The 27304-nt window shown below is 39.1% G+C and overlaps 1 protein-coding gene across 1 annotated transcript in view; it reads right to left on the minus strand.

The window, feature by feature from the left end:
- Window positions 1-1853: 1853 nt before the first annotated feature.
- KLHDC8A (kelch domain containing 8A) overlaps window positions 1854-27304 on the minus strand; it is a 71142-nt gene continuing 45691 nt past the window's right edge. The window contains exons 3-6 of the mRNA XM_089686351.1: window positions 26747-26911; window positions 19228-19443; window positions 10422-10523; window positions 1854-5560 (exon numbers count right to left, since the gene is read on the minus strand). Coding sequence (XP_089542477.1) covers window positions 5367-5560; window positions 10422-10523; window positions 19228-19443; window positions 26747-26911 — 677 coding nt within the window. The 3' untranslated portion in view covers window positions 1854-5366. The remainder of the gene's footprint in view (window positions 5561-10421; window positions 10524-19227; window positions 19444-26746; window positions 26912-27304) is intronic.

Here is a 27304-nt window from a genome sequence, read left to right on the forward strand (position 1 = left end):
ATCTTGTTCAGTCTGCAGGCTGAATGAGAGAAATCTAGCAAACTTTTAAGCCTTCCTGAAACTAATTAAAGTGTTTCTAAAGCCATGACCCTGCATTCACTATAACCAGTCTTCCACAGGAAATGGAAATACAATTATTTTAGTAAATATAACCTGCTAAATACCTCTTCTCATCAGCAATATATAGCAGTCTTGTGACTTCTATCAGTGTCCAGCCGAGCACTGGCTAATCATGTAGGAGGAGTTTTCATTCTCCTCTGACTGGCCTATGAGACTGCACAACCCCCGACCATCTGTCTGGACAGCGCTGATTGGCCCTGTGCTGATCACGCGCACCCTCCCCCCCAAAAAAAAAACCAAAAAACAATACACACTTAACATAGCATGTGCAAACACGCTGCTACTGCTCTAATTATGGCAGATGGATTGGGGACAGCAAAAGAAGGGGAGGATCAGAGGAGACAGGACCAAACAGCCTTTTTACACAGTGTGGAGGATTAACCCCTTAGGTTCCACAGTGAGTATAAAAAACATGCTTAGCGGCATATACTGACTGATTTTACTGTTGCGGGTTTAGTAACACTTTAATTAGTATGAGATCATGTGACATGTTCATTGCACAAAGATGAACTCTGTTCAGTGAATTATGTGACCCATGAAAGTTACCAATTGCCTCAGAGCTTTTTTTTTTGGGGGGGGGGGGGGGTAGTTGAAATTGAAACATCCTTATTGCATTGTTCAAAATGCTTTGGAACAATATTGTTTTTCCACTTTAGAATTATGAAATATTTTTATATAGATCTCCTAGATTGTAAACTCCGAGGAGCAGGGCCCTCCTAACCTTTTGTATTGAACTGTATCGTTGTTGTATTGTCTCCCGTTATATTGTAAAGTGCTGAGCAAACTGTTGGTGCTATATAAATCCTGTATAATAATAATAATATAATAGATCAGTGACACAAAATCTGCTAAAAAATCATTTTCATCACAGGCTGGAATGCTACTATATGTTGAAATGACCCAGGGGTGAAACATTTTGTAACTGTAACTGCTATTTGTTTGCTCATAAATCATGACCCAGGTCTTTTTCCTTGAAAGAAAGAAATGATACAAGCAGCCTTGTGCTTCAAATAGTTATTATTCTTAACTGTTAATAATTACATTTTAGTGCAATCATCCTTTCACTAACCTTCTGGTCCCCCCCCCCCCCAAAGTCTTATACTCATCTGTTCCTACTCCTCCAAGATCCTCAATGGGAGTTGCATGTCTGCCACTGCAGAAGTGTCACGTGTCATCTATAATGCAACTCAACAGAAGTCCAAAGGAATAAATGGGGAATGTTATTTTGAAGGAGACCCTGGCCAGGAGACTTATGCAGCTGCAGCCACACAGCTTCTAAAGGCCTGCACAGTGAAGATCATAGAGGGGTGAGGATCAAGAAGTGGGATTCATTTAAAGAATGACTGGACTAAAAGTAAACCTTTAAGTACAGTAATACATAAAACGCAAGCTGAGAATTCATTTTAAACCAATCTGGAATTGGAAACATTGAATACTGATTGGTTGCTATGGTTAACTAGACTTTAGTAGATACCTCTTTATGGAATAAAGTTTAGAGATGCTTTTATGGGCTTTTGTTAAAAAAACAAAACAAAAAAAACCTTTTACTGTACAGTAGATGGCGGTATGAGCAATATCAGTGTTTGGAAATTTGGGAAAGTATGCTGCTGGATAACATACATCTATTGATAAAATATGCCCAAACCCAAGCTTCTGACAAGGAAAACTCACTTGTCTCTCTTTTATGTAATTATTGTTGCATTTTGTTTTGTTGTGAAATGCAAATGAAACACTTTTTTCAAGCAACCTAGTAATACTTTATTATTCATCACACAGTGGGATATATATCTGACAGCTTTATATTTTGTTTATGTTTTATTACAAAAATTGATTATACAGATAAAACCTTTGTATAAACATACTAATCAATACACATACCTGGTCTGCTAACCATGCATGTTAAAATCAAGAACAATGCATTTACAGCTTTAGGTTTATTCCTAAACCTGAATATATAATCTATATGTATGGCATCTTGTATTGCTTTAAACTACAAATATATACTGCACTTTTATTAAAGCTGAACTCAGATTCTATTTGATGTTTTTTAGTTTCTTATAGAATATACCCTCAGCTGAAAAACAGTAAAATATTTATTATCTGGCTTGATCTACAAGTATCCAATAATTCTAATGGAGCCGTTGATTCTACAGTTGAATATGTCTCCCTTTGCTAATCCATAACAAACAATTTTTGCAATTTCACAAAAATTCCGATACTGGCTACCCATGTATTATAAAATCATCTTGATACTTTGCTGAGACGGTAATACTATGTCATTCAAGTATGGTTACCTAATTCTTTACAATGTTCTTACTATAGATTGAAGGAATTCCACCTCAAGTGATATCACATATTTATTTTGTTAAATGCCCATAATTTGTACAAAGGAATACATTTATATTATCAAGATGATACAGAACATCCCTATTTTTATTGAAACTTTCGCAGTTTAATATCTCAGTGTACTCTGAAAATAAAGTATAGTATAAATACTCAATTTGACATAAAAAAGAAATCATGAAATTGTTTTCTTTAACAAAATATAATATAAATTTATGATTAATCAAAGTAGCCACCTTTTGCAGGTATAACAGCTGAACACATTTGTGGTATTCTTTCTACAACAGAAATTAAATATTATTTGAAAAGTTCTTCCAACACTGTTGCAGAAGGTCCCACAGATGTGTTGCACTTGTAGGTTGCTTTGCTTTCACCCTTCTCTCCAGTTCATCCCAACCAGCTCAATGGGGTTTATGCCTGAAGACTGTACTGGCCATTCCATGATTTGAAACCTACCATCTTGTTTTTTTCTTCTAAGTTAGTTCTGACACAGCCTAGAGGTATGTTTTGGGTCATTATCTTGCTGTAGAATGAACCCTGACAAACTAGGCATACTACATGGCGTTGCAAAATGATGTGGTAGTGGTTTCGGTTCAGGATTTCACTCACTCTCTGCAGCATGCTGACTTTGGATCCTGCAAACGAACCTCAGACCATCATCCATGTTTGACAGTTGGTGTCACACACTAAGGAACCATCCTTTCACCTACTTGATTTACAAAAACCATGTGTGATGAACTGAAAATCTCAAACTTTGATTAATCGCTCCATAAGGCCTTCTTCCAGCCTTCAGTAGTCCACTGGCAGTGCTTCATGACCCAGGCAACCCTCTTTTTTTATTTTTTATTTTGCCATCTTAGCAATGGCTTCCTTACAGCCACTCACTCTGTCAAACCTGCAGTTTGAGGTCTTCTCTTCACAGTTAAAACTGAGACTTGCTTATTTCGATCAGTGTTAAGCTGTGCTTGAAGCTGTTATCCTGTGAGCCGCCTGTCATGCAAGCTATTGATTCTGAGAAACTTGTCTTCAGATTCTGTTGTGGCTTTGGGTCTGCCAGATCTCTTCCTGCCAGTTTCCAAGAGCCTTCTGATGGTGTAGGAAACTGTATTCACTGACACCTTGGATTTCTTTGCAATTTCTCTAAAGGAAATCTACACTTTTAAGGATTATAATGTTCGGTCAGTCCTTCCTTTGGTAATTGTCTTTTTCTCACCATTTTGAGAGCAATATACTACTTCCTGCAGTACAATACTATCCAAATATTGCTTAAGAGGGTCTTTTATACAGACAGAGAGCTTTTAAGTAATCAACAAAATCTGGGACACCTGTAGGAATTGTTGGCATAGTCTTTTAAGCCATAATTTTCTTACATTGCTGCAGAAGAATCCATAGCTACTTCCCTGAAAAAGGCCTTTTTGTATAAATTTGAAATGTACATTATTATTCAGTTTTTGTTAACCAAAACTTTTTTTCACCTTTGGCAGTTTATCACTTACCTATGTGCCATTTCAGGTTATTCACTGGACTTTAACTGTTTAAATTTCAATAAAAACTGTAGAAATTTGGATGTTCTAAAACTATATATATTAAATTTGGACTGTGCTCCCTTACACCTAGTTACTGTATATAGGAATGAACCCAGTATCTTAATCCCTTTGGCATCCATACCACAACAATGAATAAGATGAACATTTCTAATCTAATTTCTGTTATTGACATTATGACATTATGATCTAGATTTACTTAAGGCAAATAGGCTGTTCACTTATTGCTCGGTAATTTCCATCTTGCAATGGAATGTTCCCTTACCTTAGTGAATGAGGTGAAGTTCTGCTGATTTCCATCATACAATCATGTACAAGCAAATTTTTATTAATTTATTATTTTTATTCCAGGCAATTCGGTATACTTCGCCAAAGTAATTGACACCACATTCACTAAGCTAAGGGAAAATTCTCTTGCAAAGTGAACTGCCAATTTACCTTTAGAAAATCAACCGCTATGATTCATCCCCTACCCATGGAACTATTTGTTTGTCACTAGCCTAAAGGTGGCCAGAAAAGCAAGTAACAGACCTATGCATAGTTATGAGATTGAGTCATGTCGGATTAACTAGTGGGCAATTACATTTTTTAGTAGCATAAGCACTGGTGATTCTGCACAGATTTGAAACTATCTGCACAACTAGATCTTAAATCTTCACTTTTGTATCTATAAAAAGGAGCAAACCCTTCAAAAGACACAAGAACATATTGATCAAGTTACAGTTGCTGTCTGTATCCAATTTGGTTTCTCATCAACTACTGCCCCCCATTGGAGGATTTCCCCTCTTGTTGCAGTGAAAGAATATAAAATGTTTAACTTTCAGCACTTCCTGTACCAATGACAATCATGATCAGGAGAGATACAGGAGGCTAAATCTCTCCAGCAGACACCCACACAGCAATAAAAAATATGATAGGGAATATAACACTTCCCCCTCAAGCCAAAAGCTTTGGCTTTAGATATATTATAAATGCTAGTTTGACCTTTCGCAGCTATGCCAAAATTGGTTTTCGATGCCAGGACCCACAAAGCAGTGAAGGTTTTGCAGCAGAACTATCTTGCCTCACGCCACTCAAAATGCAGAAATCTGTAATCAATGGAGCTGCTCTTTACATTTTATATTGTGACATTGTTCCTAGCTCATAGCCAATCGTCAAAAAAAACATCAAAATAATTTATATTAAACAAATTTGTCTGTATTCCTTTTACATGGTTAGCAGTCTAAGATCATATAGATAATCTTCTGTATACCAATGCTCACTATTCTACTAGTAAACAATCTGATTCCCTCAGTATAGCAAAAGCGGTGCTTTTTCAATCTCTCAGCTAACAACCACATTACAATACATAAACTTTAGTCAAGTCTCCACCACACTCAGCATTTCTACAGCGGAACTAGGGACCTGGTTTACTCCTCCTATTGCATACAATCTATTTTTTAGGACAGTACAGGCACAGGCACACCGTGGCGTTGGCATCGGGCTTAGACTTTCCCACCGATTCTTCAGAGGATGGAATATCTCTGCTGTTTCCAAGACTGTTGGCTGGTTTCCTGTATGAATTGATCATTAAAGTTATAAAAATTGTGATAATTTCTTTTGTTGCTCATGAACCAATGTTAGTCAAATTAAAATTAACTTCTTAAACCACCTAATTATATTCATTTCTGTTTTTATTAACAGTGTAAGAAGAATGTTATTAATTGCCTCTAACATTCTGCTTGTATTGCAGGTGTTTAACATTCTGCTTCATTTACCAATTTTAATGGCAGAATTTAGGAATTTTAATAAATTTTTGCTTGTTTAAATATGGGATCTTTAAGGAGGAGCTGCAGTCTGATTTTTCAACATTAAAAGTGAACAGCTACAAAAACTGGAGCTTCTCACTTTTGATAAAGAGATACTCACATCTTCCATGATCACGCACTGTGCTCACCTGAGCCCACCCGTCTTTGGTCCCCAGCGATGACATCTTGACTGTTGGCCCCCAGCTGTGACATTTTGCAGCTTCACAGCCAGGTACCCACTGTGCATGCGCGAGCTGCGCTGCACATTGTAATTGGTCCCACAGTCTACTGGGACCTCTGACATGTCCCAGAAGACTCCAGGGAGAGAGGGAGGGAGGAGAATGCCTGCATGATCTGAGCAGAAGTGGAAGTGGGTACCTCAAAAGCAATCATAAACCAGCAGAAATAAATAAATGTATCACTGGTCCGAAATAATCTGTAAAGTGATAATGGTGCTTATAAAGTGACCATAGATAATGACATATAAAAGTCCATAAAGTGAGAAAGTGAATGATATAAATCAACGTAATGCCACTCAAGGCGGCTAATAGTGCTTAATATAGTGACAAAGTCCAAAAAGAAAGGTGAAGATCCAATGTTAAGATCTCAGGGTATGGTGATCCACTTCCTATCTCCAATCATATGGTGATATATCAGGTAATAGAAGAATTGCGCACTCACCAGATGCGCAATAACATCACACATTTGAGAACACAAACTTCTCAACAGGTCAGCCAGATCCTCTTAAGGGCATGCACAACCTGGTCTGGACTCCCCCTCTAGATCATCGGTGGGCAGCAGCACCTCTGCCCTCCTCCTTACACAGCTCTGTGGGTGGTTAAACTCACAAGGAGCCCAAAGAAAGGATGCCAAATAGTGTGATTAATATCAGTGCAGTTCCTTATAATTCTAAGAAACTGCCCTTTAGGATATTAATATTAATACTTACTATTCCCAAGCATCTATTTTGAAGGATAGATTTCTGGAGAAGGGATATGATGAGTCTGCATTGAACTATACTTTGGAAATGGTGGCCAATAGTAATAGAGAGGAAATGTTGGGAGATGTAATGAAACAAAGGCAATCTAAAATATATCCTTTTATTACCACTTTCTCCAGTCAGCATAAAACTGTCACTAAGATTATTAACAACAATTGGAAGATTTTAAAAGCAGATCCCGTTTTGGCCAAAATGTTACCCGACAAACCTGAGATTACTTTTAGAAAAGCTATGCCTTTGAGAAATAGGATAGCTCCAAACGTGGCCAACCCCTCGTTAAATACATCTTTCTTTGCTGAGATGAAAGGTTTTTTATCCTTGTAAAAGATGTGTAATATGTTTGTGCAATAACAGCAGGACAAAGAAGGTTGAGAATTTTACTTCTTCCACAACAGGGAAAACATATGACATTGATAGTTTCATCTCATGTAATAGTAGGTATATTTATTACAGTGCCCGTGTAAAAAACAATATATTGGGCGCACCATGAGCAGACTGAGGGACCGTTTAAGAGAGCACGTGTATAATATTAAAAGGGGCTACAAGGATCACTCTCTTTCTAAACATTACAGGTTATGTCACAACAGGGATCCATCTTCGTTAAGATTCATAGGCATTGAGGTTATTAAAGCACATTGGAGGGGAACCAATAAAAGAAGGGCTGTTTCTCAGCTTGAGTCCAAATGTATTTTTGAAATAGGTACCCTATATCCTAAAGGGCTTAATATTGAGATGGACATCAATTGTTTTATAGACAATAGCTGAGCTGAGATATTTCTTGTCCTCCCACATTTTATATTTTATATATGGCTATTCTATTGTATATTTTGGGCTTATTTTATAATTTTTTAATTTTTATTTTTTATTTATATTTAACCATTTTTTGATTATATTAACTGGATTTATCTTAATAAAGTTATTTTAGTTACTCACAGAGGTTTTTAACATATGATATAGATCATATCTGTGTTATTGATCATATATGTTGATTATTCCGTGATTGTATTGTGATATCTCACTTTTAATTGTATTCATTTTAACTGACCATACCAGGATAGAAGTTACATGGATTGTTGATTTACTAATTTCAGCATGTTATCATCCTATTAATCAGATTGTAATATCATAATGCCGCTATGCTCACCAGGAGGAATATTTATATTGACCTCTCCCTCTTTTTTCTGGAGTACATTTACTCTGAGGGTATACCCATAACCTTATTTTAAAAAGTCTAACATAAGCATATGAATCACAATTCAATAATATAGATTTGTTACATATGCAAAATGGGGTTGCGTTGACTGCGCATTCACAGGTAAAAGCTACTTGAGGGATTACGTTGGTAATGTGGGTTTTATATGAGTATGATGTTTGCCCCTCTTTGCAATTCATTTTGTACTGCGAGTATCCCATATCTGGAGTTTTTGAATTGATAATGTTTCTGTTTGGTCAATCCCTGGTGATCAATGTGGCATTCAGATACAATATCCTTAGGAAAATGGCGCCCATATGCGCATGCACTCTGTCTACATAAAGATGGCTCTTGTGCTTTGTAAATGATCCACAACAAAATGGCACCCACGTAATGCGCAGGTGTCGAAGTCGACAAAATGGCGGGCGCGGACGCGCCTTTTACACTATAAATAGGGACATGAGACGTCAGATGTTGCAGGCACACCCCCTATGAGTATGTGCTAGAGCAAGAAATGTGTCTGGGAGGAGCTACAACGTCGTGACGTCACGCCGCCGAGGCCTCTTGCAGGTCTGACGGCCATCTTTGGATAGACATGGTCAGTTCTGTTTTCATTTGTATTTACCTGTGATGGAAACAATAAACACCCTCTGTAGCAGTATCACACTATTTGGCATCCTTTCTTTGGGCTCCTTGTGAGCTTAACCACCCACAGAGCTGTGTAAGGAGGAAAACAGAGGTGCTGCTGCCCACCGATGATCTAGAGGGGGAGTCCAGACCAGGTTGTGCATGCCCTTAAGAGGATCCGGCTGACCTGTTGAGAAGTTTGTGTTCTCAAATGCATGATGTTAGTGGGCATCTGGTGAGTGCGCAATTCTTCTATTACCTGATATATCACCATATGATTGGAGATAGGAAGTGGATCACCATACCCTGAGATCTTAGCATTGGATCTTCACCTTTCTTTTTGGACTTTGTCACTATATTAAGCACTATTAGCCACCTTGAGTGGCATTACATTGATTTATATCATTCACTTTGTCACTTTATGGACTTTTATATGTCATTTATGTCATTATCTATGGTCACTTTTTAAGCACCATTATCACTTTACAGATTATTTCGGAACAGTGATACATTTACTTATTTCTGCTGGTTTATGATTGCTTTTGATGTTTGGTGGATTTATTCCACTTTATTTTGTTATTCGGATCTCAGCGCTGCACCTACTAGGATTCGGAAGGTTTTTTGGTACCTTTTTGGTATCACGGCAGCTTGCCTGTAGTGCTCACTTTATCTTTTGTGCTTTTATCTGGGAGTGGGTACCTGTCAAAAGTAAATACCTGCTACCCCTCTCCCCCATAAAAAGTGCCATTTATTATTGAGGAGTGGGAGAGGAAGCCTTAAAGCAGAACATTCCCTTTTGAGTGAAGCTCTGCTTTAATAAATGTCTGTCGGTACCTACCTTTCATTATTTTATTTACATGCCAAAATAGGGGGGCCTGTTTGTACCATTTCATGTTAATTATAAAACCGTATTTAAATATGTTTATTATCCATCAATTTCTTAGAACAAAAAGCAATTGTTAAAAATATATAAAATTCTCATGTATCATTTTTTTTAAAATAAAATTAACGATTTCTAAAAAGGCAGGTTGTGACTCTTCATAGCTTTTTTAACATGTTTTCTGTAAGTTCTCTTCATTAGAGAATATAGTCTTGTTAGGGCTGTTTGCCACTGCTGGTTTGAACGAGCCCTAAAGAAGCTTCATAACTGATAAAGGTCCTTTTTTCAAACAATATCTACTGTATCCCCACCATCTTTTTCCAAATATCCAAAAACTACCCCAAGGCTGAGCTTGCTGCACAATACGGATGCTTATTTGTTCCCACGTTAAATGTACAGTGGTGTACTACCACCACTGAGAGGAAACCATCCTCAGTTTCTCCTCCTCTTCTTTACACACCACGATAGGGAATTTGAGGGTACAGGTGAACCCACTGTAACCTGTCCCCACCTTGTGAGAGTCACAAGCAGGCTGCCTTTAGCCTACATAGGGTTCATCAGCTAAGATAGTCCTCAGTTGTTTGGGAAAAGAAAGTGGGTGGAGAAAAATTAGAATTTTAGGGAAAATCACATTCTCAGATGATAGGAGCATAGAAAATTATAACAGTATATGAATCAAAATTACATTTTTTCTATTAAATATTTTTTAACTCTTCACTAAATAGTTTAAAATTTTAAATGTAGAGAGGCTTTGAACATATTTTCTTCGCTAATATGCATGCATACAGCATACAAATTTCAATAGCTTGCACTAAACATTTACATGATTTACAGGCATAAACATAACAAAAATGTAAACAAAACTTATATTTTCCCTGCATCCAACTGTATTGAAACATTATAGAATGTTTAAAACTAAGTTACTTACCAAGACCCCCTGAAACGATAACTCTTCCATGTATTGCACCCGAAACAAAATCAGCTCTTCTTTTCCTTAGAAAGCAGGAGCGATCTATTTTCACCCAGCCTCCTAAAATAATAATGATAATTTACACATAGCTGGAGTATTGTAGGTGAGGTGAAGGTTAATTAAGATTTAGGTTTTAATATTACCTCTGTGCAGGGTTCTACAGTTCTAAGTCCCACTGAGTACAATTCTTTTTGCAGTTCTTCAGTTATAGTAAGTCTGGCTTCACATCTGTGGCCTGGGGTAACATGCAGTAAAAATGCATGTTTTACATGTTACTGCATAGTACAGAAATGCACAATCACTGGTGCATTGCAATGCCATTAATTTGTAAATGCATCCTGATACACCGTGCAAAGTTTCCCCCAATGCATATGCATTGCAGTGCTCCACAATGAACAGATGTACTGAAAAAAATGTACATGTTCCTTTTTGTATGTATGGTGGTGCACTCATGGCCCATTCATTTTGAATAGGCCAGAGTGCAATATAATGTACACAAAAAATACACATCAACACATAAAATACTACACGTTAACAAAGAGTAAAGCACTGCAGTAAGGGGGCCTAAATCTCTAATACCACAGCAGGTTAAGCTGCAAGGGGAATGAACTTGATAGAAAACAGGGCTTTAGAACGGTGACCCACATGACAGAGGACCATCCCATTTAATCTTTACCTTAAAACATCTACATACCGTTTACACATCTATGTCTAACTTAAAGCATGGGGTATAATTACATTATCTTTCAATACCTATGTGCTATAAACTATCTAAAATATCAATATACATAAAGCAGAACACACATAAAAAATAAAATTAATAATAAATTAAAAATCTCTACAAAACACTGTAACTTTATAAGAAAGCTGTAATAAGCAAATGCAGGTTAGCTTGTCCTCTTATGCCTATGGATACCTGATTACATGTTATATATCACACTTGCACAATACATTGTGTGCACAATTATTAGGCAAATGAGAAATCTGACCAAATCATCATTTTTATGAATATTGTCCAACTTTAAGCTGTATAAACTTGACTGCTTATTGGATTTAAGTATATCAGGTGATCCAAAAAAGAGATTTAACTGACTCTGAAAAGTCAAAAATTGCAAAAAGAGGGATCGAGGGGTGCAACACTCTTGAAATTGCTAAGATATTGGGGTGTGATCACGTTTGCAAAATAGTCAACAGGGTCAAAAAAACGTGTTGAGAAAAAAAGATGCAAATTAACTGCCAAAGATTTGAGAAGAATCTAACGTAAAGCTACCAGGAACCCATTATCTCCCAGTGCTGTCATATTCCAGAACTGCAACATACCTGGTATACCCAGAAGTACAAGGATTTCAGTGCTCAGAAACATGGCCAAGGTAAGGTAGGCTGAAACCCAACCAGCACTGAACAAGACACATAAGTTGAAATGTCAACACTGGACCAAGAACTATCTAAAGACAGATTTTTTAAAGGTTTTATGGACCAATGAGATGAGATTGACTGTTGACGGACCAGATGGATGGGCCCGTGGCTGCATCAGTAACAGGCACAGAGCTCCACTTTGACTCAGACTCCAGCAAGGTGGAGCTGGGGTACTGGTATGGGCTGGTATTATTAAAGATGAGCTAGCTGGACCTTTTTGGGTTGACTATGGACTCAAAGTCAACTCCCAAACCTACTGCCAGTTTTTAAAAGACACTTTCTTCAAGCAGTGGTACAGGGAAAAGTCTGCATCTTTCAAGAAGACCATGATAGCTATGCAGGACAATGCTCTATTGCATACATCGAACTACTGCACTGCGTGGTTAGTCAGTAAGGGCCCTAAGATAAAAGAATAATGATATGGCCTCCTTCAACTGACTTAAACCCTATTAAGAACTTGTGGGCCCTTCTTAAATGGGAGATTTACAGAGAAGGAAAACAGTACACCTCTCTGAACAGTGTCTGGGAGGCAGTGGTTGCTGCTGCACAAAAAGTTGATCGTCAACAGATCAAGAAACTGACAGACTCCATGAATGAAGGGCGTATGACTGTTACTGAAAAGAAGAGGGGATATATCAGTCACTGATTTTTTTTTTTTAAATATCAGAAATGTTTATTTGTAAATTTTGAGTTGTTTATTGATTATTCTATTTTCACTTTAAGAGATGAAAATAAACAAGTGAGATGGGAAAATAATTGTTTTTCATTTAGTTGCATAATAATTCTGCACACTATTAGTTACCCAATAATTGTGCACACATTCTCCTGAGAGTGCCAAAACCTCACTTTAATTTCTTAAATATTCAGGTTTGAAGTTTATTAACAATTTGGATTGACCAAGAGCACTGTAGTTGTTCAATAATGAAAATAATCCTCAAAAATACAACTTGCCTAATAATTGTGCACATGATGTATAGCTATAATCGAGCAAGGCTAAGAAAAGATCCTCATTTGTTTTTTTTAAATGCAGGGGAGGGCTTGTAAAGAATGGCCATAAAAAGTATACTGTATAACCCTCCAACATTGTTATGACGTAGCAATTCTTTATAGTGGAGATGCGAAGTGGACTCCATCACAGTGGATTAAAGTAAAGAAGGAATGTTGGGGGCGCTCACGAGCAGTGAACCAAGATGGCCGCGTGTTAATCTGGCTCCTCGCTGCCCAGACACATCTGCCATCTGCTTGCCCATCTGTAGGGCGGTCTGGTAAATTCCCAAAGCACCTGATGGGGAAAAAGACAGTCACTACCCGGATTTCCTGCACACAGAAATCAGATCAGACAGTAGACAAGGCCTTCCCGCCGAATGCCATCTTTGAAGTCCCGTCCTCGAGCCCAGATCCCTTTGCATTTCTGCTCCTGGAATCTGACCAGCTCCTTGCCTTGAAGGATGGCCTGGAAGGGGCCCCAGAGCCTCCACAACCAGTACTGCGGGATGCCGACTTTCTGCTGCATTTTAAGGCCTTGCTGCAAACGGCACTATTGACCACAACGTCCAAACTAGCGGTGCAGCTAACGAAGGAGATCAGGGACCTGGGCTCGTGCACTAATGACCTGGAGGAAAGAATGGACACCATGGCCTCTGTCATGGAGAACCATCAACAGGATTTGTCAGACCTCCATAAAGAGCTGGAAGTTGCTCTTTTGCGCATGGAGGATTTTGTGAACAGATCCCATAGGGGGTAACTTGCGCCTTTGGGGTATCCCTGAGACCATAACTGATCTCATCTCCACAGCCATGGCCTTATTCTAAGAACTAGTGCTGGCTATACTCATAGATCAATTGGAGTTCGACCGCATCCGCCCCAAGGTCCCAAGAAATCTAATGGTCCTCCACGTAATATCATAATCAAGTTTACCTTCTATCAAACCAAGGAGACCCTTCTTTGGGCAGCCAGGGATAAAGTGGACCTCACCTTTCAAGGCCATCGGTACCAACTATTGCTTACCCAGCCCTGTCCACCATTCTAAAGCACAAGCAGAGGAAACCATATACATCGGCACTGTTAAACCACCAAATACGGTACTAATGGAGCTTTCCCTTTAAACTGACTTTCTCCTACCGAGGCCATACCCACATCCTACACTCTACTGATGAAGCCAAGACCATCCTGGAATCACTCCGACTCTTACCGTCCAGTGAGTCCGCCTGTTCCCCAGCTGGATCTTTACCTCCCCGGTCTCCATCCAACCTCCTGGGATGAGCCTGGGAGAAGGCGAAGGGCCACAAGCAATCTCTCCCTCATACACCACCAATGGCCGGCTCCTCCAAAGATGACCCAGGCTGACTGTAAGCTTTCGGGATCCTTGTACCCGCTGCAGACTGGACATTTTCCTGTTGGTGACCACTCACCGGTAGTGGCTGGGGGATAATTTTTCCCCCTCATTGTTCCTGGTTTGTGACATTGTTGGGCCCCTTGGTTTCCTCCCCTGCACCTCGCATGGTTGAATTGCAGGATACAGAGTAATCCCGCCACTAATATGTTGGGCTCGCAAGACCTAATCTCCCCTGCTTCCTGACCCATAACACCATTTCAGTGGACGAGCTCTCCTATGGACCTAATTTTGTTTACTTTTATGTGTCTACAAGAGCAGGACGACTCTTTCTGTGCTATAATTAGCCAGTCCTATGCTCTCCCCTATACCTCCAGGCACCCACAACTTATTTTTCACAAGGGTTCTGTTTCAGTGAACCTATGGCTATGATTGACTAGATCTCTATCCTGTTTATCCCTCTCCACTCCCCTTTTCTTCCCACTCCCTTCTTTTCCCTTCCCCATCCCTCCTCTAACTACACCCCCAGTCCCTTACATTTGATTGCTTCTAGAAACTCATGCCCCTATATTTGTTCTGACTGATATAGCCTTTAACTGTATGTCTTCTACAATACATTTGATAGCTACCATATTTGATGTTTGCTTTCCCAGACTCCTGCCTCCTTGGGTTTAGTTTGGGGGGTGCTGGCCTTCGGGTACCAGCTCAGCTTGGTGCGCCCCAGGCCCCCCGTTGACCGGGAGCATTCCCTGCCGGGCAAGTTTACTTGACTGTACAAGTTTTCATTTTGGGTTACGTTATGATATTATCTGAACTGAGCATTCTTACTGTTCAACTCTCCATGCCCATCTTTTGGTCTCTACCCAGAGATTTGGGACTCCCCAGTCTCATCTGTGTTCACCTTTGTTTCGCAACAAACCTGCATGCTCCTACTGGAGCTGGCAGCGGAGACCTGTACTCCTCCCCCACCTCAATTGGCACCCCCCCTTCTCCGAGTACCCCTGCAACAGACGTCCTACATTTTGGGATGTTGTAAACAATCCATACCTCCTTAATCTTTTAATTTTTTTCCTTTCTTTCTGCCTTTGCTTTCCTAGTTCTCCCTCCCCCCTTTCCCCTATCTCCCTCAGTTCTGCAAGCTTAAGTTGCTAACATCCTTACAGCATTCCCAAATTTGAGCCACTCTGAGTCTGAGCCAGGGTCATCACAGCCCGACAACTCCCCTTCACCATGGCTAGCAGAAATCTGAAAATATACTCTCACAACATGCAAAGGTTTATTTGGCCTGTCAAGCAATCAAAAGTCTTTCACCACCTCAAAACCAGTCAGGTTGATATTGTGTGCTTACAGGATACCAGTTTTTCCTTCACATCTTCCCCTAAGTTTCTCTCCTCGCTTTACCCTACTTAGCTTTAGCTCCAGAGAAGTACTGGGGAGTGCTGATAGCGTTCATCTCCTATTTCAGTGCAATAAGGAACTGGCTGACCCTACTGGCAGATACCTGTTACTTTAGGAAATGTTTAATGGCCAGGAAACCACCTTGGTGTCTTATTACACCCCAAACAGATTCCAAAACAAATTCTTCTCTCACCTTTTGCAAGCGGTTGCACAACACACTAAAGGAACATTAATCCTTATGGGGGATTGTCACCTTACATTCTTCATTGGACAGACGCTATGCTCCAGGCTCATCTCATGATTCCACTATGGAACCCCAGATGCGGACCCTCCTTTAGTCCCATAGCCTGCTGGATGTCTGGAGGGAGCTCCGTCCCAGGGGCCGTGAATACACTTTTTACTCGAACCCCCATCATAGCTTTTGTAGAATTGACCATGTCTTTATGCATTTACTCTGCATTTCCCTGGTTGATGCAATCACCATACCCACCTCTTCATGGTCAGACCATGATCCTTTAATTTTTTTCTCTCACACTTTCCAGCCTCACCCGCCCTTCTTTTCAATGGAGGCTCAACGAGTCTCTCCTCACCTGTTCTGAGATTCAGTCCCGCATCTAAACCTTTTTTTCTGATAATGTCAGCTCTGTCTCCTCAGCAGTCACTCTGTTGGAGGCCCACAAGGCTACTCTCCAGGGCCAATTGATTCAGCTAGCTTCTGAGAGGAAGCGAACGAGAACACAATTCAAGGAACTATCCCAACAACTTGCCTCAGCGGATGACGTATGGAATTCCCCTCAATGACCTCCAACCAGGAAAAGTGTGACTCCTTAGAGCAGAGCTAGACCTTTTAGCCACTGACCAAGCCAAAAAGGACCTTAGATGGGCCAAGCACAAATTCTATATCTGTACCAACAAACTGGGTACAATGCGAGACGCTCTTACAACCCGATTCACTTGCATACAGCTTTTGGTCTCGGGACTTCAGGCTCCTACACACATTATTCTATGTACCTATCCGAAAAGATGCTAAACTGGCACTACTGCATTGTCTAATCCCTAGCTTATTTTCATATCAACGGAAACTTGCCACCTATTTGTTTATTGCCACAAAGCGTGCCATAGCTATGGCTTGGAAGACACCCTATGTCTCGTTTGCAGTGGTGAAGGGCAACCTTACCACCCTTATGATACATGAAAAGATGTCAAGCATCCTTCATGACTCCCGTGCCAAATTCTTGAAAGTTTGGACTCCTTTGTGGTCGTATGCCCTATCCTATTTGCATCCGACCAGCCTTGGCAGCTTTTAACTGCTGATACTACTATCCAAGCCTGCAGGAACCCTCCCTTCCCTCTTCCCCTCCTTCAGTGCCATCCTCTCCACATTTTTCTTGGTATATCCCTGGACCCTTGGGCCCAGGGAACATATGTAGACCGACGACCTTGTTCGTGTGGTCGCCCACTAACAAACCTAAAGGTAAAATAATTGTTGCACACCATTTCGCTCATGCCTACTTAATTCCATTCTTGTTGCATTTCCCCTGGGTTGGTGATCTACTGTACATTATATCTTTGCTGCAACAATAAAAAATGATTTTACCAGAAAAAGGAAAAGTTGAATAAAAAAAAAAGAAATTAGAAGTGACAGTAGAAAGAGAAAGCTAACTAGCTGTGGAAAAACTCAGGTACACATTATGGGTCATTTGACGCGGGTGACATTGTTTCCATCATTATTAGTTATTCTTTATTAATACAAGGTGTTCAGAATTTCTCTCTTCAAAGTACAGTGAACCCTTGTGGTTATGGTTGCATTCCTGTTAATTTTGTAATTTTTGGTTAAATATAATAGTCACATGTAGGCTAAAGCATACATATATGATACAATGGACTTAAAAGAGGAGAACAGGGTACAATATTTATTTCCTCTGCACATTTCTATTTACAACCTATAGCCATTAGTTGACACTTAACTCTGAGCAGTAATAAAATTATTAAAATTGTCCCATCACCACCAGCTGATGAAGAATACAATCTAGGAATAAACTGTTGGCACTGTATAAATGTTGTATCATAATAATAATATTAACACAGAATAATATTTATCTTATTCCATGTGACTTGCTCCCCACCAGTTCAGGTTTTGACAACTGGTCCCCTGAAGCCACTTTCCTGCAAGTCTCTTACCAGTCTTGTTGCTAGCCCTCTTGCTATCATCATTACATACTATGCAATGACCAGTGGTCATGTCCAATATTGGTGAAGAGGCAACTGGTCCTACTTTCTAGTGCTGATAAAAGGAGTGCCAGTCCACATTTCACTTATGGAGAGCTGAGGAATGGCCTTCCAGCTGTTATGGGATTGTAAAGTAAGCCAAGTATTACTCTGTTAGAAAAACATGAGCAATATAATAATCAGCGTTAGGGGGTTGGGGTATTTAAATTTATCACTACTCAGAGTAAGGTTTTAAAATAACACAGAGTGGCTCATATATGTCCTTTCTTGGTTAAGGACTGGCTTACTAGTCTTACTATTCTGCACAGAAATAGTAGTAACACCTCTCAGCAGCCAAGATTATCCAACGCCTGATGTAATGGCAGATCTGAATTATTATATACAGTATATGAAACTAGCCCTTGTTTAACAAAAAAACGTCCAAATGAGTTAAAATATCTGAGTGAGTTGCTATGAAGCATGAGACTTGTGCTAATATATACAATTATACCTCTTTTAACTTATTCATGTTTGTGTAATTTGAGCTTCAGTTATTTGACTCTGGAGCCAGGCTTTTTTAAACATAGGAGTTAAAGCCCATCTTAGTGGCCATATGACACTTCAGCACTGAATCTTTCTCCTCTTCCATTTACTTCCTGCATAAGTACTTTTTCAGGTGTCCACATCACTGCCTGCAAGATATGGGAATTTTCTATGCATATTTTACAGTATGTCAGCTGCGGGTTCCAGAAGAAGGTTGATGTTAGCCTTTGGGGAGTGAAGGGGACTGGTAAATTCAAGCCCATTTGTGGCACTGAATTAGAGGTCCCCACAGCCTGTAATAGTATCAGCAAAGAACCTGGATGGGGGGACGTAGGTGAGTAGAATTTCTTCACCATGCTTCACCAGGTAAAAAAAAATAAAACACCTTGTGGAATGGGTCAAATTTCTGGACTTAGGGTTCTCGGCAAATAATGAATGTATCGACACTGGTTATTTTTTGGTAATTTAACTGTACATACATATATTGATTGTCCTATGTATACTTGAAATTTAAAACAGTATTTTTATGATTATTACCCAGATATTCTAATAGAAGTTTAACAAGGCAACATTTAATGCCATCACTTGCAAAAAAAAATCTCCATTACTTGTTGTTGGTATCCTTATCTGACAGTCAGATCAATGGTAGTACTTGAACCAAAATAGCAGGGAACAAACTGTGTGAGCATTCTATATGTCACTTCCTGCAAGACAGAGCAATCTCCATCATATCAATAAAGATCACTCTGTAGAAGGGCAACCTGAATTGATTGTGCACAATTCATTCTGCAGCACTCCTTTGCTCTCAGTACTGCCTTTCACACTGTGCTGCAATGTAATCCCTTGGTGACAACAGTAGTTTCTTACCTTGCTCCATATCAAATATATCCACAGTCTTGGTAAATTTTGGCCTGCGATATGTACCACCTTGTCGCAGTCCTCCTAAACTGTAGACGGAGCCATCATTTAGGACATATCTTGAATAGGCTCTTTTGTTTGGTATATTGGGGAACTTTGTCCAGGAACGAGTTTCAATGTCAAAGACTTCAAAAGCATTTACTGCATATTTAGACTGCCTGCCACCTGTAAGCATGGAAGCTGTTGTCAGAAAATGTAGCTTATTATTTTAGGGAAAAAGTAGGAAAAAAGAAGAAGCACAAGAGAAAACATGGAAGGCAGAAAAGGAAGGAAGGAAGGAGGGATGGACGGAATGGTAATAAAAAAAGAAAAAGAAAAGAATGGGGGAAAAATGAGAGATGTCAGGCTGAAGATCTGTAATTTTTTTCTTTTTCTATGAAGGTTTATGTACCTACCTAATTACCTCTTCTACTTACCTAGTGAAACAAATTAAAATTGCAGACAGAAGACTGGTTTATTCATTTCTGCTCTTGATATCCAATTCAGGCCTCATTTAAAATTTAAGGGATTACTTGACTTTTATATGCCCTAACTATTGACAGTCATGACTTGGAGGAGATGTGGTTTTTCCTTGTGTATATGAATGTTAGAGATATTGAGATCCTAGAGTTGACAGTTTATTTTGCAAAATAACAGTTTCCCCAGCAAATAGACAAATTATATATTTATAGGTGTAAACATTTAATTAAATATAATTAATCTTCAATTAAAAAACTATAGATTTTTTTTTACTTTGAAACCTTCTCTTGAAAATAAATTAAATATAAAACAAGGGGGGAATTAAGCAGCTGTATGACAGAAATAGCTCATGCAAAGATGTAGCTGAGTCTAGGTTTCTTTCAATTAGGCAAACTATGAGCTTGCAGTTTATTTTTGTAAATTCTCCCACTAGTGATCAGAAATGGTGTTATGCCAGCTGCTGATACAATGATACATTTGTCACAAATATTTACCTGTAAAGATTAAAATGATGGAATGAAGTAGTTACAAATTAAAGAAAACAAAAACAACTAATTACTATACTAAGGCAGGCCATACATTATACGATTTTCTTGTATAATTTTCATTTAAATTTACCAAAACCATATAATATTAGCTCAAACTTAAACACCTTCAATTTGTATGCAATCAAGCAGGCCCTTGCACTACATAAGCTATATTGCCAAAAGTATTGGGACAAACCACCAAATCATTGGATTCAGGTGTTTCAATCAATTCCATGGCCACAGGTCTATAAAGTCAAGCAGCTAGGTATGCAGACTGCTTGTACAACCATTTGTGAAAGAATGGGCCGCTCCCAGGAGCTCAATGAATTCAAGCGTGGTACTGTTGCCAGCTGTGCAATCCAATCCATGAAATTTCCTTGCTACTAAATATTCCACAGTCAACTGTAAATGGTATAATAACAAAGAGGAAGCAACTGGGAATACCAGCCATGAGGTCGTAGGCCACATAAAATGACAGAGCGGGTCAGCGCATGCTGAAGTGCACAGAAGTCGCCAACTGTCTGCAGAGTCAATAGCTAGAGACCTCCAAACTTCATGTGGCCTTCACATTAGCACAACAACAGTGCGTAGAGAGTGTCATGGAATGGTTTTCCATAGTTGAGAAATTGCATCCAAGCTTTACATCACTAAGTGCAATGCAAAGTGTCGGATGCAGTGGTGTAAAGCATGCTGCCACTGCACTCTAGAGCAGTGGACATGTATTCTCTGGAGTTATGAATCACGTTTCTCTGTCTGGCAATCCAATGGACGTGTCTGGGTTTGGTGGTGCCAGGAGAATGGTACTTGCCCGACTGCCTTGTGACAAATGTAAAGTTTGGTGGAGGGGGAATTATGGTGTGGGGTTGTTTTTCAGGGGTTGGCTTGGCCCCTTAGTTCCAGTGAAGGGAAATCTTAAGGTGTCGGCATACCAAGACATTTTGGACAATTTCATGCTCCCAACTTTGTGGGAACAGTTTGGGGATGGCCCCTTCCTGCTCCAAAAGGACTGTACACCAGTACACAAAGCAATGTCCATAAAGACATGGATGAGCGAGTTTGGGGTGGAGGAACTTGACTGGCCTGCACAGAGTCTTGACCTCAACCCGATAGAACACCTTTGGGATGAATTAGAGCGGAGACTGCGAGCCAGACCTTCTCATCCGACATCAGTGCCTGACCTCACAAATGTACTTCTGGAAGAATGGTCAAACAATCCCATAGACACACTCCTAAACCTTATGAACAGCCTTCCCAGAAGAGATGAAGCTGTTATAGCTGCAAAGGATGTGCCATCTCAATATTGAACCCTACGGACTAATGGGATGCCATTAAAGTTCATGTGCGTGTAAAGGCAGGTGTCCCAATACTTTTGGCAATATAGTGTAATTTTAGGTAAATCTAAAGGAAATTGAATAAGAAAATTGTATAATGTATGGCTGCTTTAAAACTGTTCTAAGCCTAGCCTAGTTGCTAGTTCACATTATGACTCTTCATTGTACAGTGTATTTTAAAACGTAAAGAAAAAATGGTTTAGAATGAGCAAACCAATAGGAAAACAGTTGGGGATGCGGTGCAAATTATTTCACAATCAAAACATCTCACCATTTCATGGAATGTGGAAAAGCAGGTTTTGGTTGGATTGTACAGCCGTACCTCTAATTGATCACCTGAAATTCTGTTTTATAATAATTAACACTAATGTCTGGCAGCTAACAGGCCCTAGGCAAACACATTTTATTAGTATTCAATGTACTAGACAACAAACCTACCGCCTGATGCCATATATCTCACGTCATTTGTGTACTGTAGCATTCCATTACAACAGTGACCCACAGTTTAAATAATAAGACCAGGACAGCAGATTCAATGTTAAATAGGGTATTGCATCAGCAGATCTTCTACATTCCATTGAGTATAAGCTCATTCTGTTTATTATTGGAAAAACAGCACTTGGTCTCTCCCTCTATTGTCAAAGGATACCATGCATTTTTGTAAAGTTAATTATAATAAAAGCAATATGTTTTCATTTATTATTCAGTTATTAATTAATATTTTGTTAAAAGCAAACAGATGGTTCCTTTTCATTTATCTAATTTTATTTTGTACATTAATGGTTAATACACTTCCCTGTCCTCACCAATTTGCTCAAGCTGTGGGTATTGAACAATGAGGCTCATTTAATAACATGTTTGTAAATCATCTGGGAACTGAATTCTGGAAATATGAAATAAGATTGGAAGCTATCTCACCCCTTATCATTACCACTGCCTGTAGTCAACATTTGTTTGCTAATGATTCCTGCGCAAAGCAATTTAATGTAAAAGCATTTACATGCCAAACATATTTATTGAACCGTGGCTTAAAATAGTAAATTGTGGATTGAAATTCTTTTCTAAGTATACATCTGTTTCTGTCATCTTGGAAACATCTTAGAGTTTCTCAGGATAAATTTGAATTGGTTGGACACTAGAGAGCCTGGGCTGGATTGCTCAGCCTGCTCCCCTGTGATGCCAGCTTGACAAGCAGCTGCTGTGTCCTTGACAAATGCCAGCCATGACTCTTAGCTCTGTAATATACAGATCATACTTTGCAGAATGAAACAGACTGGAGTTTTAGTAATTACAGTGTTGGTGTAGGCAGTTATGAAAGACCCCTATTTAATCCAGTTATATATTAATATAAACCTCTGCGCTTAAATGTATTTTAATTATTACGTGATCTATCTTTGTAGCAGCTTAATGTAATGCCCTGCACATCAGCAATCCAACTGACAGTGAAAGGAGCAAGGAGGCTTTACTGCACTGCACTGTTCTGTAAATATAACAAATGGCACTTGCTGATTGGAGGAAAAAACACAGATATTACCACTTTAGTGAGCTGCTGATTTTTCCCTATCTAGTCACAGCTTTGACCAAGCTCTATTGTTATTATAGTGGGGAGCAGAAAACTCTTAAAATTTGGCTATAGCTTCTGGTCAGGGATGGACTTTGGGGTGTGTGACCTGTAGAAGCCTGTTTTGCACATTTTTATTTGGTGGATTTGCTAGGGGGATACTTTTTCTGAGGCCTGGGGAGAGTTTTGCTGGGTGGAAGTTTTATTATTAAAGTATTTTTGCTGGGGCTGACTGAATTTGTGCTAATAGAGCTGTCTGTATATTGTCACAGTTGCCTGATTGTTACCAGCTTATTTACACCATTTCTCATTCTGCCTGCATATCATAATGATTGCCCATTTGTTGACCCTGTATTACAACAGTTGCCTGTTTGCTGCCTGTGCATTATAATTGTTGCCTCTTTTGATAAGCTCCAAGGAGCAGGGCCCTCCTAACCCTCTTTTATTGAACTTTTATTGTTGCTGTATTGTCTCCCTTTAAAGCACTGAGCAAACTGTTGGCGCTATATAAATCATGTATAATAACAATAATGTATTGTAAATATTGACTGTTTCATGCTTGCTAATGATTGCCCATTTGTAGCCCACGTACTGAAGATTATTTTTCCTACATATTGTCAGGTTACTGCTGCAATTGTGCCATGTTTGGTATCTAATTACTCAATTCAAGAAAGTGTATTTTTCCCCAACAAATTGTGTTTGACTTTAATTCTCTACTTTAAAATATATATACTGTTTAGGGGTTCTAAGACATTTTCTAGCAAAAAATATTGATTGTTACATGTAAACAAAAAGTGGCACAAAAGGCTTGGTCTTCAAGTGGATATTGTAAGGGTGGCCCATTTGTTACCCTGTATTGTACCAGTTGCCCATTTGCTGCCTGGTATTATGATTGTAGCACTATCCCTTCAGGGGCCGCTGAATAGTTTTTGAGTTCCCTGTTTTTATTGATCCCACTCTGAAAGCCCAACCCCTGCTGACACCACCTTAAAGCTTTGGCCAGAAGAACCCTCTGGCTGTAACCATAAAACAGACTCACACAGAGTTTAGAGTGACCAGATATTTTGATTGTATAGAGGTAAACTGTAAGCACAATATAGCAGCATAGGAATATGTGCATGAAATGACAACTCTCACTCTCAGTAACTTCAAGTAAAGTTCATAACACAGGAAAATCCTGCAATGTCCTGCAATTCAGAATTTAAACGATAGCCCCAGTCCTGAGATGTTTCTTCCGCAGTGAGCCAAAAAAAAAAAACTACTAACAAAGAGGCTAACTTACTTTGAGCTCCCAGTGGCTGATGGCTGGGTTTAATTCTGAGGAATGCAGAGCTCTTCGATTAAATAGGCCAATGTCCCTTGAACTGCAATGTCTGATCTGCGTGCTTGATGGGGCCCTAGTTGGTGCACATAAGGATGCAAATCTTCCTTGAGGCAATGTTAGAAGTTCTTCAATGAAGGGTAAACACAAAGGAAGGGATCTGTCCCTTTAAGTGATGTTGAACTTAAATGGTACCCCATTAACACACACAGGGTGAGATGCAAAATTAGGCTGAGATTAACAAAAAATGGACACAAACACACTTCTGCAGGGATTAGTTCTTCCTTGGGCCTCAGTGGCAACCTGCAGCAATTCAGGAGCTCCTTAGCGAATGGGGCAGACTGTAGTGGGAGCAATAATACAGCTTGATCTGCGAAGGGCAGATATTTCAGTAGACTCTTGTGATTGGATATGCTGAAAGTGTAATAACTGAACAACTTGGGCCTTAACATGTGTAACTTAAGAAACAATGGTAGTCAAACTGAGTAGAAAGTAACTGCATTAGGTAATGTCATGTGCAGCTTGAGTATGGATCTCTCTCGCCTGCACTCTGGTCTGCCTGCTTGCAGGGCTGTTCGCCAGACTTCTCAGTGGTGTCAGAGGTCAGCAATTTCTCCTTTCTTCTCCATTTTCTGCGATCTGCCCAGCTTGGATCTCCAGCGTTCCACACGGTCTTCTCCTTACACCTTCTCTCCTGCGTCCACTTCCTGTCCTCTGGTTGCCGGGCTTCTGTAAGTATCTGCCTCCACTTATTAGTTAGCTTTTCTGGGAAATGTAGTTTGTTAGCTCATTATTAAACAGGGAAATCCTGCTATCAGCCTATAAGTCCAGCAAAGCTTTTCTCTGACAGAGTCTGTATAACTTAGCTGCAGAACACTGACATCTTGTATTTATTTAACTTCCTGCAGTCAGTATTTCTGCAGGGTGTTACAGATGACTGCCCCTTTGTTGCCCATGTATTGTAACGATTGACTGTTTGTTGCTTGTTACTAATTTTCCACTTGTAGCCCATGTAAGGAAGATTGACATTTTTTGCCTACATTGTCAGGTCACCCGTTTAGAAGATTGTTTTACTACCATTTACCACTGTCTTATTTTTTAATGACCATTTTTATTATTTAACTTCATGATTATTATTGAAAATACTTTTGACTATAGGGGAGGAGGTGTTAAAAAATAACCTGCGATGGGTGTCAAATATGCTAGGTATGCCAATGCCTGTAGGTGATTTACTGGTTATATTATGTCATTGGTTAAACTGTATGATGTATCAGTTAGCACAGGATGCAATTAAAGTACTAGGCATGATATTCTAGTTATTTTTCTGTCTAATATGTTGGCTACTGTTGGGTATAACATGCAACCCATCGCAGGTTATGCACCTTTAGAAATATATTAGAAAAATGGTGACGTGTTCAATACTTATTTTACCCACTTTCTATGTATTGTATTTCAAAGTGCCTATTTAGCTTTTTTGCCTGCAATATACCTTAAAATGTTCTGTTCTAAGTAAGTTTATGTTTTAAATTGGCAGTGGTTTATTTAGCTTAGATACAGAATTAACAAGCCACTTTCTATAATATTGGAAAAATAGCAACCATTTCTATTAAAACTAGTTTGTTATTTCTGCTTTTCACTTTAAACAACCATGTACTGTAGATAGGTTTGATTTTTTTTTTCTGTTTATGGACCCAATCAGAAAACCAGGGTCTATAAATCTAAAGCAGAAACAAATGTAAATTGCTAATAAAATGACCTGATTTGGAGGTGTACATAAACAAAAATAGAGGTCAGGTCCTGGACTATAGGTTACAGGAAACCTGTCATAAGAGGTACACGCTGACTGGGATTCCTAAGCTCTCCTTTAGCTGTCTTATTGACACTGTGGCTTCAATGTCTCTCACTTGAAAAGTAAAATATGCAAATGAGGACTCCTGACTTTCCTGATCTGCAGCCACCTATTTCTCTCATGATATGTTAATTTAACTGCTCTTCTGTTGCAAGGAAAGTAAGTTAAAATGTTAAGTGATAGTATTTATTACATTTAACAGGTACTCTGTTTAACCATACTGGTGATTTTGACCAGAGTTCTTTTTTAAGACAGAGTATAAAGCATTGGTGTGCACTTTTGATCAGTTTACAGTAGTCAGAACAATGAAAGATAATTGTATATTAATATGAATCACTGTTCTTACATAATACATTTTTTGAATGCATAAAATCAGATCTGAAAAAAGCAGCTTAAAACAAAAATGGTGAAAGTGCTTACCTAGTACATAAATCTTTGTTCCTCGTAGGAAGGAGGTAGCACCATACCGAGGTGTTGGCATTGGGGCAAGGTGGACCCAAATGTCTTTTAGCATGTCAAATTGCTGAAGGAAACTATGTGGTCGCAGATCTGAACCCATGCCTCCTGCTGCATAAACCCTGCAATCTGAAATAAAAATAAGAATTACAGGATATAATTAGGCATTGGTTCCACAACAAACTGAACATAGGCTCACACGTAAGTAAGCCCAGATTCAAATTAAACAGGCCTTGTCTTGGGAGGCAACCTCTAGTGATGTCACTTTAATTTCTGGCAACAAGCACACAAACTACCGGAAATAGACAAATATGAAAAGGTGATCACTAACCATTATAAGATGGAAAAGCTTTCCAACTATATTTAATAGATGTCTGCATGATTTTTGTTACCAAATGCTTGTACTGTGAGGACCAAGTCAAGAAGGACCAGGGGTAAAATAGAATAGTTCTCAAAATGGTTGAGATACAATTAGGTCCTTTCTTATAAAAAAAAGTGGGCTCCAAATGTTTTTATCTCCAA

The sequence above is a fragment of the Staurois parvus genome, unplaced genomic scaffold, assembly GCF_062004578.1.
Source record: "Staurois parvus isolate SC_StPar_1 unplaced genomic scaffold, SC_StPar_1.0 ptg000395l, whole genome shotgun sequence".
Taxonomy (NCBI): Eukaryota; Metazoa; Chordata; class Amphibia; order Anura; family Ranidae; genus Staurois; species Staurois parvus.